The sequence below is a fragment of the Centroberyx affinis genome, unplaced genomic scaffold (assembly GCF_046629955.1).
Source record: "Centroberyx affinis isolate AG114_WGS23_722 - 3 ecotype Tasmania unplaced genomic scaffold, CSIRO-AGI_Caff_v1 ptg003763l_1, whole genome shotgun sequence".
Lineage (NCBI taxonomy): Eukaryota > Metazoa > Chordata > Actinopteri > Beryciformes > Berycidae > Centroberyx > Centroberyx affinis.
The window spans coordinates 29583-45615 of record NW_027281639.1 but is presented as its reverse complement, the minus strand read 5'-3'; the positions used below and the strand labels follow the sequence as shown (position 1 = coordinate 45615).

The 16033-nt window shown below is 43.8% G+C and overlaps 2 protein-coding genes across 2 annotated transcripts; one reads left to right on the top strand and one right to left on the bottom strand.

Annotated features, from left to right (window-relative positions):
• The first annotated feature begins 408 nt into the window (after positions 1-408).
• Positions 409-8463, top strand: LOC139662335 (CCN family member 1-like). Its single transcript, XM_071540993.1, has 6 exons — positions 409-591; positions 1807-2020; positions 3580-3827; positions 4536-4677; positions 5205-5383; positions 6881-8463. The coding sequence occupies exons 1-6, from the start codon at positions 541-543 to the stop codon at positions 7184-7186; spliced, it is 1140 nt and encodes a 379-aa protein (XP_071397094.1). The 5' UTR covers positions 409-540; the 3' UTR covers positions 7187-8463.
• A 119-nt stretch (positions 8464-8582) lies between these two features.
• On the bottom strand, positions 8583-15081 carry LOC139662334 (ATP-dependent RNA helicase DDX39A). Its single transcript, XM_071540992.1, has 10 exons — positions 14997-15081; positions 13718-13930; positions 13307-13434; positions 12554-12830; positions 11976-12094; positions 10768-10899; positions 10396-10505; positions 9861-10005; positions 9252-9399; positions 8583-8859 (listed from the first exon to the last, which is right to left on the bottom strand). Exons 2-10 carry the CDS (start codon positions 13923-13925, stop codon positions 8843-8845), a joined length of 1284 nt encoding a protein of 427 aa, XP_071397093.1. The 5' UTR covers positions 13926-13930; positions 14997-15081; the 3' UTR covers positions 8583-8842.
• Between the last annotated feature and the right edge of the window lie 952 nt (positions 15082-16033).

Genomic DNA, 16033 nt, shown 5'->3' with positions numbered 1-16033 from the left:
CTTTTTTTCCTGAGGTGGAGGTCTTATTAATGTGACCGTGCTGTCTGGCCCGCTCGCCGACCAGCTGAGTATATTTACTTGGTGTTAGAAGAGTGGTGGCCACAAAGGCTGGAATGTGCCTAAGTGTGACTTGAAAGCGCCGGTTACGTTTTAGTTTTTAACTCATAAAATAAATACAGAGCGGCCCGGCAATTTTTATGAATGGCTGCATTCATTCCAAAACACGCCCACCAATCAGTTAACTTCCCCTCCGCCGTAAAGCCCCGCCCATTTGGAATGCCTGGACAGCTGCCCGCGTGTTGATTGGTTAGACAAATGCAGAGGGGCGGGGCCTCTGCGCAGCTACTAGTAGTATAAATTAGACTTCAGTTATTTACCCGTTAGCACTACAAAGAGGGGATATAAAGGAGGAATAGCACTTTCGCGACTGTCTGAAACTCTCTGTGAGAGCATTTAAGACTATCTATCATCCAGTGGACTGTAGCCTAAAAATCTTAATTTAGCTTTTTTGCTATTTTTATTTTTTATCTTGTCATAATCATGGCGTTTCTGATCTATTTGACTCTTTTGACAACAGCCGTCATCACTCAGGTAAGATGTTTCTTTACAGTTTGACCACAGTGTTGAGCTCATGTAGTTTTATATGTGAATCAAAAGTCTGCTGACAGGCTATAATTAGTTGATGTACAAGGAGCAAGTGAGCTCTAATTAGACCTAAGTTACGGATGTGCTAAGGTAAAATTACAAGTCATTTACAGTCAGTGATGTAAAAGGTGGGTAAACTGTGACCTTCAGTCTGTGATCATCATAAACAACCACCAAGATAAACAAAACTCAATTTCACTTTCATAAAAGCAGAATTGTATGCTTTTTCCCTTACCCTATCTTCATGAAGCCTATATCAGACTGATACTACTCTCTGATATGATATGTATGTATATACTATGAATTTATATAATGATTTCTGTCAGCCTCAAAAAGTGGGTCAACTCTATTTGACAAACAAAAAGGAGGGTAAATTGAGTTTAGGTGAGTTTATCCTCCACTACATCCCTGCTTATAGCAATGGAAATAAGACCATATTCTTTTTAAAGTTGATTCTCCTTACTAATAGTGGGGCTGTCTATGATCTGCAAGGCTATATTAGTGGTTTTGCAACAGGCTTGTGCATGTAGAGTATGATTGACTTGTTGATTCCTTTCTACTGAGTGGAACAAGTTGGCTCTGGTGCCGGGCTATGACTCAAATCACAAGTCGGCAGGGGACTGGGTACAAGACCTAAGCTGTCTAGACGCTCAGGGATGACTGGCCAGCAGTGACTTGACTTACTGTACGCTGTCTCGCATTGCTTTGTCTGTGGAGGAATTCAAAATCAGTCGCAAACCTATGGGATAAGAAACAGATACATTTGCCAGAGCTCTTCCTCCTGCTTTGATGTTGGAACAAAAATCAAACTGGTGTACTGAACATTTCTGAAATATTTCTGCAGATTGGCTGTCATACAGTTATTGTGCTGCTGAATTTCCCCTGCACACATAGCACATAATCAAGTCAATCAATCATATCCCTGTCTGAGAGACTTTACCTGTAGCTGAATGGTAGATGTTTGATTGCCTTTGTGCAAAGAACTGGGGTTCATACTGTCTCCAATTTTGCCATTTTCTCTACCGTTACCATACAGAAAATGTTCCATGATGAAGGGATGAAGACAAACCACTGAGAATTGATCATAAAATGTGACCTCCATCATTCTGGGTCCTGACTGATCCCCTCTCCCCCTCTGCTCCTCCCCTCCCCTTCCCCCAGGTGACGGCCGGCTGCCCGGCGGCGTGCGACTGTCCCGCGGAGCCTCTGGTTTGCCCTCCGGGGGTGAGCGCCGTGCCGGACGGGTGCGGGTGCTGCAAGGTGTGCGCCGCGCAGCTCAACCAGGACTGCAGCCCCATGATGCCCTGCGACCACCACAAGGGCCTGGAGTGTAATTACGGCAACGACGTGACCATGGCCTGGGGCATCTGTCGAGGTGAGGGAGGAGGGGATGCAATTGTGTGTGTGTGGAGGAATCCCCCCCCCCCCCCCCCCCCTTTGTTAGAGCATCCGCCTTTTTAAAAGTAAAGATTAATCAGAGGGGAAAGACTGTTTCCACCATGCCCCTTTTGTTTATTTCAACCCAATAAGTCATGGGAGTGTAGACTGTTGCATGGGAAGTAGGTCACATGTGAATAGTGATCCTGTATTTGAAATGAATGAATCCAAAGTGCTGTAGAAGCCAAAAGGTCACGATACCTGAGGAACAATGAGGTATTGTAGATGGGAAAATTTGCCAATGATTATAACAGTATTTCTATGTTATTATCCTTCTTTCCCGTAATTATGACTACATTGCTTCAGTCTTTTTTCCATAACCCCAGTACACAAAAAATCAGCTTATGTGCATTTTCCACCTTTACCCAACAAACCAGCCATGTGATGAAATTCATCATCAACTCCAGCATGTGGCACATTGTGACAGGGGAGGAGGGGGATATTTTAATGAGTAGTAGATGCCTTATGACAGCGAGCACGGGGGTCTCAGAGACAAAAATACACCCTCCATCTGCCCCATGCCAGGTCTGCCCCACAAACTATGAATAGCAAGGTTCTTCCATGCTGCGGTGACAAGGAGTCTGACTCCCTCTGTCTCCCGATTTCCAGCGACCTTTCTCTGACCCCGCTACCTTCAGATCTCGGCGGTCTTCCGTCTGGTTTTGTGTGCCGGTGCTGCTCCCGGTGTCGGGTTATTGAGCGCGTTCTGGTCCAGTCACGGGAAAACAGCGGCACAACAGGGTTCGTCTCAGCTGTTGAAATGAGAGGATGTGTGCGGATGCCTTCAGACATAGCTGGGATTGTGAGAGGGGCCTTTAGACGTCAAAACACGCCTTCTGTCTGTAGAAACTGACAGACGTGTCATCTTTGAGATACCTAACCCATAGATGGTGCCCAGGATGTTCCTGTTGCTCGCTGGTTTATGCATCACAACAGCACCGTTTGTGTGTATATGAGCCGTCTGCAGCTCACTACCTTGATTTGGTCTCATGTGAAGTCAGAGGTGGGGACTCGAGTCAGTTTTAATATCTTGAGACTTGACTTGATGCATGAAGAGAAGACTTGAGACTTGACCTGACTTGGGTTCTGGTGACTTGGGACTTGTACTTTGATAAATTACTTAGATTACTTAGATTGAAAGTGATGAGATTTGTTCCAGCAGACATTTTTCTGAATTTGTATGGTTGAAACTGATTCTAGAAATCAAACTCATGATGCTCTTACCAAGTTTTTATCCTATTAAAACCATATTGCATTGAAAAGTCCTAGATATTTAGTTTTCTTTAAGATGCTGGACTCTTGATTTGACTTGCTGTTCTACATTTAGTCTTGAGACTTGACATTAATGACTTGGACTTGACTTGGTCATCTACATTTAGACTTGAGACTTGACTTGAGACTTGTGCCTCAAGACTTGAGACTGACTTGGGACTCGAGCAAAGTGGACTTGGCCACACCTCCCATAATGTGTAATCTCTCCTCTCCCTGTGTTTCCAGCCAAACTGGAGGGACGCACGTGCGAGTACAACGGCAGGATCTACCAGAACGGCGAGAGCTTCCGCGCCGGCTGTAAACACCAGTGTACCTGCATCGACGGGGCCGTCGGCTGCGCTCCCCTCTGCGACAACCGCCTGCCGCCGGCCTCGCCCTCCTGCCCGTACCCGCGGCTGGTCAGGGTGCCGGGGCAGTGCTGCTTCACTGTGGACTGCCACAAGGGCACCTGGCGCCTGCCACCCAAACATCAGGTTGGTTTTATTGATCCTCTGCTGTCACTTGGTCTCATAGCTTCCATCCAGCAGCCATTGAGGGCCAGAAAATGACATGAAAGCAACCCATTTTGCAGTTTGTGTTCAGACGCTTGTGCAACACCAAAGGGCAAAGGGATTTGTGCGTTTTTCTGTCACCAACTACCATTGTGATATCTTCTTAATGGGAAACAAAGCCGATTGGGATGAAAGACAAATTTCAGAAAAATGTGACATTAAAATATATCCATTAATTAAAGGTTTGCTGTATTCTGACAACAAAACAAGACATCTTTGCCTTGTACTCTATCACACATTTTTTTTTATCACATATATAACTCCACTCTGTTTCTATCTAGTGGTGATAATGACATATAGCTTTGTGTGAAGAGGATTATGAGAGTTGTGTGAAAATTTGCAGCTGAGGTGTGAAGATTCATAGTTAAAGTTGCATTGATATTAATAGAACTTACTTACTTATATTGATTAGATACTGCTCAATAAACAGACATGATATTCTGCTGTAGTGCTGTAAATCATGGTGAATCTTGATAGCACAGAGGAGCGAAGTGTCTCACTGACCTGGATTTTGCCTCTTGATAAGCGCAGCGCGGCGGTGATAACGCCGTGGGGAAAGACAGACCACCAACACAAAAGCACTATCTCACCTAATCTGGTCTCTCATCGCAGGTGACTCCGCCGCAGCAGCGCCAGCCCAGCCCCCCCCACCACCCTGCCCCACACCACCCTGCCCCACACCAGCCTGGGAATGAACTGGTGTTGGGCAACGAGTTGGCGGACGGCAAGCCCAGCGGCTGGGAGGACGAGCACGGATACAAACACTTGCCTGGTAAGAGAGGCAGGGAGTGTTATTTCTCATTATCAATATTTCACTCACACACTTTTCTCTGAGTGCGGGCCGTTTCAAACTTAAGCAGATGCAATCTCCCTTTATCTTCTCTAAAATCACACCCAGCATAGGTGTTTATAACAGCTAATCTTAGGGCTAGACAAAATTAATATCATAATAATCAAAAGAAATTATTTTGGTATCGATATATATAACAATATATGAAAAATCACGTTATATAATCAAATTGACGTTCATCACATTTAACTGCATGGTAATAGTAAGTATGATAAAACTGTAATTTTGAAGTAATAATCCTTAATTTATTTCAAAGTTCATTTTGTGAGAGATTTTCATTAGCATTTGCTTTTTATCATCCATTTAGACAGCAGAATTATGTACTGCAATAACCCCATTTCATCATTTCATCATGATCGGCTTCTACTGAAAGACAATAAACCATCTTATTGAATTATTGCCCTCCTGTCCTCCACCCTCCTTCCCTGTCCCCTGTTCGCACTCCCCAGTGTGGAACCACCTGAAGGAGAAGTGTGCGGTCCAGACCACCGACTGGTCCCAGTGTTCCCGCAGCTGCGGGATGGGCGTGTCTTCCCGGATCACCAACAAGAACGCCCAGTGCAAGCTGGAGAGAGAGACCAGAATATGCACCGTGCGGCCGTGCCATGGCCTGACCATCCCCGCCAAGGTGAGAGATATGAGAGATATGAAAGATATGAGAGAGAGAGAGACAGAGAGAGAGAGAGATCATGTGTGGTAAATGTTTGGCTCAGAATGCCATAACAGACGTTTAAGAGCATAGGTCAACCACCCACACATTATTGCGTGATAACTTCTTATCAAAACAACTCCACTTATCTCCCACACAACCTCTGATGATAACGCTTATCAAAAAGCAATGATGTCACTTATCTTATCTATCATTGACACTACACAGGGAGATACAACACCTGCCCATTTTTCCCCATTTCCCCCGAGATCAGAGGCTGAAAACATAAAAATTGTGCCGCAAAGAACTAGAAATCAGATGTTCTGGTCCTGAGTAAATATAGTAAATATGCCTTTAAGTGCTCAGGCCGTCTTCATTCCAAGCCAAAGAACAGAGATTATCTTAGCGGGAGGATACTTCTGGGAAGCCAGGGCTCTACATCCAGTGGGAACTGGGCAGTGCAGATTTACTCAGTGGTGTTTTGGTGGCAGGCAGGCGCCTTTTTAAATATAGTCCCCCACCCCCGGCATTCCTGCCAAGCAACTGTCCATAGCTAGGCCCTGTCTGTGTACTCAGAGCCCAGGGAAGTGGTGCGTCTATATTAATCCTCGATGTTGGACACACACTGGCAGCTCTCTCTCTCTCTCTCCCTGCTCCAGTGAGGTAAAAGCGTTTCGTGCCAAGAAGGGTCATAGGTGTAAATGTGTTGTTATTTAACTGGGGGAAAGTACACTCAACTGTTAAGTAAATATTTAATCTTCAAATGAATCACTCAAATCTCAAAATAATCCCTCTCTCTGAGTCCCTGCCTTGGCGCGGCGAGCTGGAAGTCTGGTCCTCTTAATGTGAGACTAATGAGTTTGAGTGCAAAGCCGCTTAAATCTGCTGTTATGTAAAAGGGCGGGACACGTAAAAGTCAAAGCTTATTAGATTTTTTTGTTTTTTACATTGAAAATAGTCAAATGGCTCGCTTTGGTGAATTCGATCGCTGTGGCCAAGTAGGGGAGAGCGGGGTAAGATGAGCCGGTTTTTACTCAAAATGTTATCTTGGCACGGAAAAATGAGACAGAGTTGAAACAAATGCTTCCACCCACATTTCAGGATGTTGACTTTCAATTGTACTGGTAAGAATGCAGCTAAACGAAAGAAGAATGAAAATACGACTTCTTAAAAAAATGGTCCCTTGGCTCAATTTGCCCCAGTTTGGGGGTAAATTGATCCTAGCAAGGGGGTAAATTGAGCCGCTTGGGGGCAAACTGAGCCACTGAATTGATGATTATTCAGTCTGGATAAAATACAAATAAACTATTTCTATGTCAGATGAGATGGAAGACAATGTTGCCACTTTAAAACATCTTCATAAAAACTATTTTTTGGCTAACACACTACTTCACTACTACCTTTCCTAATTCATTCATGTGGTTTTAGTCCTTCTTCATACAGCACTCATCCCTTCTTTGTCCTCCCCAACCGCAGAAAGGGAAGAAGTGCTCCCCGACCCACAAAGCCCCGGAACCCGTCCGCCTGTCCTACGGCGAGTGCCTGAGCGTCCGCCTCTACCGGCCCAACTACTGCGGCGTGTGCACCGACGGCCGCTGCTGCTCGCCGCGCCGCACGCGCACCGTGCCCGTCGCCTTCCTCTGCCCGGACGGCGAGCGCTTCCAGAGGTCGGCCATGTTCGTCCAGTCGTGCAAATGCCGGGACGACTGCGGCCACCTCAACGAAGCGGCCCTCCCTCCGCAGCACTGGATGTACGGGGACACGCACAAGTTCATCGACTAGACAGGATGGGGAGTGCGGGGTTTTGTTGTTTTTTTTGTTTTTTGGGGTTTTTTTTTGAGGTAATCGATTCAGCTTTCCTCACGAAGGAAGACATTTCAAGACGAGGGGCCTTTATTGCTCATGAGGCTCCAAGTGGGTGAAGACCGTGAACACACAGGCATTGATCCGGAAGGGCCTGCCTGGTGTGTTCACTATCATATAGGCAAAATGCATTGTAATATGTGTGGCCGGAGCGGGGCTGTAATGTACGCTCGCCCGCTCCTGTTCAAACAGACGTGGGGCCCCAAAATCGAGCCCTGAGGCACCCCTGGACCTTCCGCCACCCTGGACCGACTGCCGGTTCAGGTGTGAAGGGACATCTCGAGGCCCTCAGACCGACCTGAGGGGGTGAAACAAGACAAGAGCAACAGGCACTTTGTTCTGCACTGAAGCATATGAACTACAACTTTGACGGCAGTGCGCTAGACTCTGTACGGGATCAGCTTCACCTGCGTCACTAGCCGTTATGTGTCGCGGTGTTAATGATCCCATATCCCACAATGCACTGAGAACGGTCAGTAAGAATGACTCATTAGCCGCAACGGGCAAAAGAGTAACTTTTGCAGCATTATGCGGAATACTCCAAGTGGAGCACGAAGCAAAATGTGGACGAAAACAGACTATTTATTTCTTTCTTTATTCAGAGGAACTTAATACAAAACCAGCACAGCATGTTACGAATGCAGGCACAGAAGGTGGAGCTGTTTTCAGCATGCTGAGATGACAAGCCATCTAAAAGTAGATTTACGGACGGCAATGAATGATAGCCTGATTCCTTTTAGCTCACAGACTGTTAAACGATAAGGAGCGCTATCTGGAACGGAGACAAGCGTTCAGCAAGGACTGGACCAATACCAACTTTTTTTTTTCCCTATGACATCTGATTTCTTGTTTGTGCATCAAATGCAAATTAGTAAATGTCTTATGTGAATCTGTATTTCTTGGGAGTCCACAATAATTGTTCACGCTGTATTCTGTAAATACACATTGTTTATTTTGATCCCATGTTTGTGTTCTTGTCCTACATGTTGTGAAGGATACACCCTCAGATTAAGACAGCAGGGCTTTATAACTGTCACAAGTTCACGTTGGTCGATCCATGTGATACAACTGGCCACTGTGCTCAGGTTTCATGTGAGGTTTTATTATAACTCAACTTGTACAGTTTCAAATTATCCCACTTGGCAGTCATTACATAGCAGCCAACTGTTGGTGAAATAGTGACATGCTAAAAGGTATTCAAGCTATGACAGTGCCCTCTGCTTGTGAGGATGTTTACCTACATTCAAAAGGCACATTATATAAAAACACTAACTTTATGTGTACCTTTTAATAAATTAAACCCAACACAGTGAAATAACATGGTATAAAAAGTTTATTTCATTAACCCAAAAATACAACCATGGTTATAACAAGTAAAAGCATAAAACAAGCACCCCTCAGGGACATGATAAAATTAAAAAAAAAAAAAATGTTGCATTATTACGAACTTCCAAAGGGACGTAGGGGGAGGGGGACTTTAAAATAAATGTTGAGATTCCTTTTTTTTCCTCCACAAAAAAATACACCGACACCCGAGGGCCACACGCAATCTTCAGTGGAAAAGAGACGTCAGACTCATCTGGACTGCTCGACTGAAAGGAGAAAAGAGGACAGGGGGGTTATTTCCAGCTTTCTGAGACACGTCTAATATTACTAGAGGTGGGATTGTGCTCCCTTTACAAAAATGTTTTTCAAGCCCAACTGCAATACAGAGGGAATTTTGAGTAATATAACACTATTTGCGCACAGGTTCTACCATAAAAAAGGGACTGAACTCTGCCAATCCTCTGCAGGTTTTCTAAATATGCATCACCTTTCATATCTAAGGAAAAAAGATGTGATGACCTTTATGTCGAATATGCAAAGATTTAAAGCCAGATTAAGTGAAACATAGCCCGATTACTCATCCAGTAAAGTCACAGCTGTACTGTGAAGGACGATGTAAATGGGCATTAAGTGCAGGACAGTTCCAAGTGCCACTTACTGTAGGTGGAGATATCGATCTCCTCTGGCAGCTCTGCTACGTTGACCTCAAAGCGGTCCTGCACGTCATTCAGGATCTTGGCGTCGGTCTCGTCTGACACAAAAGTGACGGCCAGGCCTTTGGTCCCGAACCTGCCGGCGCGGGCCACCTGAGGAGCAGAGGAGAAGGTCAGGGCGCAAAACACAAAACGGGCTCCGCTGGAGTGAAACCAGGAATGTGACCGGGAGAACAGAAATACCAGGAAAACACAAGATCTTTATTGGAAATGAACTGGAGCTGTATGTTCAAATAAACAGAAAACCCTATGAGATGTGATTATTTTCCATAATAAAATCATTGACTAAGGTGAATTACATGCAGCAATTCATATTAAATCTAATGACTTGCAACCAGGTTACAATTTACAGATTCACAGAACAATATTCCTACAGTATAGCATGTTGCTGTGTCCTCTGCACATATCATTTATAAAAAATAAGGCTTGTTTTAGTGATGGTGGCACAAGTTACAGCCCCCTAGATGTGTAAAAGATACCCATCCCTGATGTACACTATGTAAAATAAACTATATAATATATTATATACTATATTATATTATAGCTGGACTGACTCTGTGAAGGTATGTGTCGGAATCCTCTGGCATGTCGTAGTTGAAGACGATGTTGACTCGCTCGATGTCCATGCCTCGGCCGAACAGGTTGGTGGCCACCAGGATACGCCGCTGGAAGTCTTTAAACTGCTGGTACCGGGATAACCTGGGGGAGGGAGATGAGTGTTAACATCATCAACGAGGGGAACAAGCAGGAGAGAATGTCCCAGTGTGAGGCAGACTCACACACACTGCCACCCTCTCAAAACACACTCGTTTTCCCACACAACAGCTGGGAAAATCTCAACTAGTTCATTAGACACACAGCATGTCGCTGAGCATGATGTCCATCAACAATATAATTTCCACAGTGGCACCACAAAATCTACACAAAAGGGTGCCTTGATGATGATGCGTGTTTGACAGATTGATTTAGATAAGTAATTAGTAAGTTCTAGGTGAGTCTAAAGAGCCTGGAATGCTGGAAGAAGAAAAAAAACGAACAAATCCTGTCAGTGAACTGTAATGTGAATTTCAAGCCTCCAGCAGCACCCACCTCTCCTCCTGTGCCATGCCCCTGTGGATGGCGATGGCAGGGAAGTTCTGCTCAACCAGCAGCTGGGACAGAGCCACGCAGCGCTGCACCGACTTCACAAAGATCACCACCTAATAGGAACCAAGAGAACCCATTAAGGCCTGTGCTTTTTTTCCACTGGGAAGGCAAAAGCACCGCCTTGAGATACAGCCGAGCTAAAAATAACACAAACATCTCCCTCTAGAGGACAAGAAACAAATTAAACCACTAGTGCATTTTCAGCTCACAACCCCATTTCACAAGACTGTATCATAACATTTAAAACATAATACATTTTTACATAAATATATACCAGATTGTACGCAATATCCCCAAAATGAGTGCCAAGTGTACCTGGTTGAACTCGAGCACGTCGAGCAGGTCAAAGAGCTTGCGGTTCTTCTCGCTGTCTTTCAGCTTGCAGTAATACTGCTGCAGGCCGTGGAGCGTCAGCTTGGTCTCATCGTCCACAAACACCTCCATGGGCTGTACAGCAAGGGAGAGGAGCCCAACATTAGTCAGAGACTCATACAAAACAAAATGGAAAACCCTAAATATCCTTCAACACACATCCTTGCTACATAGTGAGAAAAGAATAACACTTGGCAGGTCAGATAAGCCGATATCAGAAGCTTCCCATGGTTGAAGTCTTGCTGAGCTCTACATGACTTGATTTCTCTCTACTCCCATATAATTTTCTGAACTATTTGTAATTTTGACAAAGGCATTGAGCCTGTGGCTTCGTGGAGCCTGTTCCCCTGGACAGCAGCAGAGTCAGGAGGAGTGAACATCCTGACCCAGCCAAATCTGCCAAGGAAGATCACTTTGTCCCCCAGGAATGGCCACTTATGACACTGACAGCCACAAGTGGGCAAAGCAAAGAGGGAGTTGACTACTAGCACTAAAAGCCTTACTAACAGATAACCTCCATGTAGACTTTCATGTAACACAACTAGCCAAGAGAATTTTCTTTACTGTGATGGTAATGCAATAGGTACGCAATGCTGCCGAGTGCTATCGTCAGCACGGAGGTAGCCATCATCTCAGTAAAGAACATTCTCATGGCTTTCATACCACGTTTATCAATGCATGTCTACTAACTGAAAAGTTTTCTTGAAAGTAACGTAAATACATAAGAAACAGGGTAAATCAAAAAAGAATTCCCAGCTACTTCACTGGTTTATTTATGAGTTGGCATGGTAACAAATAAAGCACGGCTAGAACTAATTCTATGGCTAGCTGTGCTTCTTGGGAATTATCAGCGCAGTTGGAACCTGACTTTGACCTATCAGACTGATTGGATGAAACAACCTGCTGTAGTAACTACACACTAAAAGCATTTCTTCCAAATGAAAATCTATGTTGTTGTATGTATCTATGCCAAACTATACAATTTTCATCCGGATGAAGATCACTTGGGATATGGAACTAATTTTATTTTCATATTTTCATAGAAATCTCAGGCCCTTCCTCTCTTTGAAATATAGACCATGCCAACTATGTTTGTTTATGAAGCACAGCAGGTTTAGCTGAATCATCAGTGAATCTGGTTGATAACTCACGTCCTGCATGAACTTGCGGCAGACGGGGCGGATCTCCTTGCTTAGCGTGGCGCTGAACATCATACACTGCTTCTCATGTGGTGTCAGCCTGAAGATGTCCTGGACGTCACGCCTCATGTCTGTGGGAGGAGTGAACAGATGGCATGGCCCGAGTTTTACAAAATGCATCTCGCTCTGGCAACATTCAGCAAATCCACCTTTAACCTGCTTATGGCTAGGTCAGTGACAATCAGCCTTTTTAACCTAAATAATATGGAAGCAGATCACTGCATTCAATTTGAGTTTATAGTGATATTCATCCCACAGACAACCTATTCCCACAACCGAATGCGCAATGACAGCACTTTTTAATTTTGTTATTTCAGCTTTAATAGACTGTGTGCCATGGAGAAAGACTGCAAAGATAGGAGGCAATGAGAGCAGATCATACAACGATCATGAATTCACTGAACAATCCCTTACCCTGCTGAGCCAGCAGGATGCCTCTCGCGTAGATTTAACAATAATCCTTGTTCAAATCTACAGAGTCCTCTAAAAACACAGCGACTCGCCTCCGCACTTCTGTTCCCCACACTCACCCAACTGCTCCAGCATCTTATCGCACTCGTCGAGGACAAAGTGCTTGACGTTCTTCAGGTTGAGGGTCTTGTTGCGGATGAGGGCCAGGATGCGTCCTGGCGTTCCTACGACGATGTGGGGGCAGTTCTTCTTCAGGACGTCCTCGTCCTTCTTGATGGCCAGTCCGCCGAAGAACACGGCCGCCTTGACAGTGGGCATGTACTTGGAGAAGCGCTCGTACTCCTTGCTGATCTGGAAGGCCAGCTCTCGTGTGTGGCACATCACAAGGACTGATACCTAGTGTACAGGAGATGAGGAGATTAGTCTCATCTACTGTCACTGTCCTTGCAGCGCCTCGTCTGCATTTGTTCATTGTAGTAAAAACTTTGATTCGCTCTAAGTGACGTCCATGCATAAGTACAAGGTCAATGTTTATTAGCCCAAATTATATATTTATTGCTACTTGATGCCTCTTCTAGTTTGTGGACTCTGCTTTTACATAAGTGCCATATGGATAAAGTGCAACAGTAGCAGTACTTAAATCAAAGTATATGCATTCAAATAAATTATTTTAGATGATATGCAGTTGACAACAGCACTTGATTCAGGATGGTGACCAAGTTTGAGAACCGGACTAGTGGGAAATAATACCTTGACAGTACACACAAATGTAGAAGAGGCATAATTTCCCCTAGGGGATCAATAAAGTGCACTCTTATCATTCAGCATAAAAGACAAGTTAGCAAACTATGAAAGCATCCTGCCCAACTCACCTGACCATCCACAGGTTCTATCTGCTGCAGGGTGGCCAGTACGAACACTGCCGTCTTTCCCATACCAGACTTGGCCTGGCACAGGATGTCCATGCCCAGGATGGCTTGAGGAATACACTCATGTTGGACTGAAATATAAAACAGCAATGAGAAGTGAGTGGCAAATTCAAGAACATGTGATGATTAAATTACCATGTCAGGATGCAGTATAGACAAACACATGGGAATTTGTGTCAGGTACAGGGCAGGAAAAAACGAATTCTCAAACTCTAATTCATCTACACAACTAAAGATGACATTACCATAAGTTTAAAGTGGCTATGTTTTTTAAATATACCTTATGTCCAAGAGTTTGTTGTGCACCCATAAGACCCAAAACTAGTTGTCTGGTCTAACTTCAACAACATTTACCTTCTGAGGGATGCTCAAAACCGCAGTCGACAATGGCGCGGAGCAGCTCTGGTTTGAGCAAGAAGTCCCTGAAGCCAGAGCTGTGGATGGAGACGTAGGACCCCTTCACCTCCTTCTTGCCTGCGGGGGCAACAGTCTCGGGGGCTCCCTGTGGCTCCTCGTCCTCTTCATAGTCCAGAAGCTCATTGTCAACATCATTCTCAGCCATTCTGTCTGCGGAGAGCATGTAAATCAGGGTGTGAGTCTCACAGAACAGCTTTTCTTAAAGCATACACTGGATCACAGGCCTGTTTTAGGTACATGCCCATGCAATTAGAGCATTCATATGTTCTAGTGCCTGGGTTCATGGAAGACACCATTTAACTCAATTTGGGACCAAAAAAGATTGGTAGCTCCTGCTTTAAAATGTTAGTAGTAGTAGTAGTAAAAGTCAGTAGTTCTCTCTCAATAAATCTATTCTAGCTCTATATAAGGCCACATTATCGTTGTTTCACATATTATTTACACAGTTATGGGCATTGCTCATTCACTGTTAATGAGCATAACTACATTCTCAGGAGTAAGTGAACACAGTAGTTAAAATGAGCATGGATGAACATGAACCTAATGAGCCGTCTCATAAATTAGCTAGTTAGCAGCAGCAAGGGTTCAAGGGAGCATTTGCCTTGCAGGCCGCAGCAGCGTTTCAACGATCAAAATGAATGGATTCTTGTTACTAAAAAAGAAACATTGATATTATTTTGCAGCAACCTTAGTTATAACGACCAATTTCGATGAAACGATGATGGCTATGGTGACTCAAAATGATAGTCGACCGGCCTGAGACCCGGCAGAGGTACTCCATTCATAAACAATGGACTCGCTTTCCTTTTCTCTCATTCAACCGGCTAGTTAGCTAGTTAGCTAGTTAGCTGCTAGCTGGCCGGTCTTTATTAAGCTGACGCTACTCACATATACACAAGTACCGTATATAACGATATAGCGTTAATTAAACCGCAAACCAAATCGGATAAATAATTAGTAGAAACAAATTATTCTGTCTAGATAAGCTTAACTGTAGAGAACTTGCTAAATCTCAACGCGGCTGCGACGATGACAACGAACAAACCGAAGCTAAAGCTAGCTAACGTGACAGCCGAACTCTAGCTAACCTACACTTTAGCTATTAAGACAAATGATTAAAAATATTTCTTAATTGAGAGTGAAAATAAAATACTCTGGATCTATTACACATATTAGCGTGTTGCATGTGAAAAGTACAAAAGCAATGTAAGGTTACCTTATGGTGATATTTTACGTCCGCCGATATCAATGTGTGCTACTGGCGAGCTAGCAAATATTCACATGTATGCTGCCTTCAGGTGCATCTCGTAAGCTCCGGTTTCTAATTTCGGAATTCGTATGACTTGTACTTTCAAGCGCTTAACAAAATGGACTCTGTAGCAAAGGAGTTTTTGGTGACTGTTGTTTTATTTTATAGCGTGACAGAGGTAGAATGAGCGGATGAAAATGTGTAACATTGTAAACGTGTAACTTATAGAATGAAAATAGGAACATGCAACAGGTTACTAATTATGCATATTTACATACACAAATGAAAAAAAAAAAATTAAAACTAATCGTGACACAGCTTCCGTGTTCTTCGCCCCCTAAGCATGACATTTCGGCAATTCCCCCCTAGTATGTATCACTTTGTTGGGTCGGTCTTGTGGGTACGCACCATAATTACAATATTTGCGACAGCACCTGAAGGCAGCAGTAGTTCCTTCTCCGGAAGGACCGCTGTCTATTTTTCAGAGGCTGTGATTGGTCAGATTCAGTCAGTTGGTCGGAACGAACCGCTCACCAGCTTGATCGTTTTATGGAATGTAATTTATGTTTCCAGTGTGTGTGTGTTTTTTTTAAAAATTGTAATAGAATCAAATAGGCATTAGAAATAGGCATTTATGAATGAAGTGTTTACTCCCATCAAGATTAAATTGTTACAGAAAAAATAAAATTTTGGTTGGACATGAAAATTCCATGAATTCGATCTTTACAATTAAATGCAGGCTTACAGTTATACTTACATACTAAACAGATCGATCATCTTAAAATGTAACATTCCCAAAATGTAGGTGATAGTATATTGCTTATAGGGTAGGGTAGACTAACATTATATTTTCAGTGAAACTTTTGTAATCTAATAGATTCCCACTGACATCCATTAAATGCAAGGCCAGTTTCCTTCGTCAAGCCACTCCATATAACACTTCTCAATAACATTTCATTTTTAAAAATAATACATGTGTTATTCCAGATGGGAGTATTGTGAGG

What these genes read in the sequence shown, in the direction of transcription:
- LOC139662334 (XM_071540992.1), bottom strand. Translation starts at nt 13,925, where the DNA reads ATGGCTGAGAATGATGTTGACAATGAGCTTCTGGACTATGAAGAGGAC. An exon ending in ACGTGCTCGAGTTCAACCAG is followed by an intron (nt 10,506 to 10,767) that starts GTACACTTGGCA and finishes GGTTCCTATTAG; the next exon opens with GTGGTGATCTTTGTGAAGTC. An exon ending in CCGACACATACCTTCACAGA is followed by an intron (nt 9,400 to 9,860) that starts GTCAGTCCAGCT and finishes TCTGCTCCTCAG; the next exon opens with GTGGCCCGCGCCGGCAGGTT.
- LOC139662335 (XM_071540993.1), top strand. Translation starts at nt 541, where the DNA reads ATGGCGTTTCTGATCTATTTGACTCTTTTGACAACAGCCGTCATCACT. An exon ending in CGGATACAAACACTTGCCTG is followed by an intron (nt 4,678 to 5,204) that starts GTAAGAGAGGCA and finishes CGCACTCCCCAG; the next exon opens with TGTGGAACCACCTGAAGGAG. An exon ending in GCCTGACCATCCCCGCCAAG is followed by an intron (nt 5,384 to 6,880) that starts GTGAGAGATATG and finishes CCCCAACCGCAG; the next exon opens with AAAGGGAAGAAGTGCTCCCC.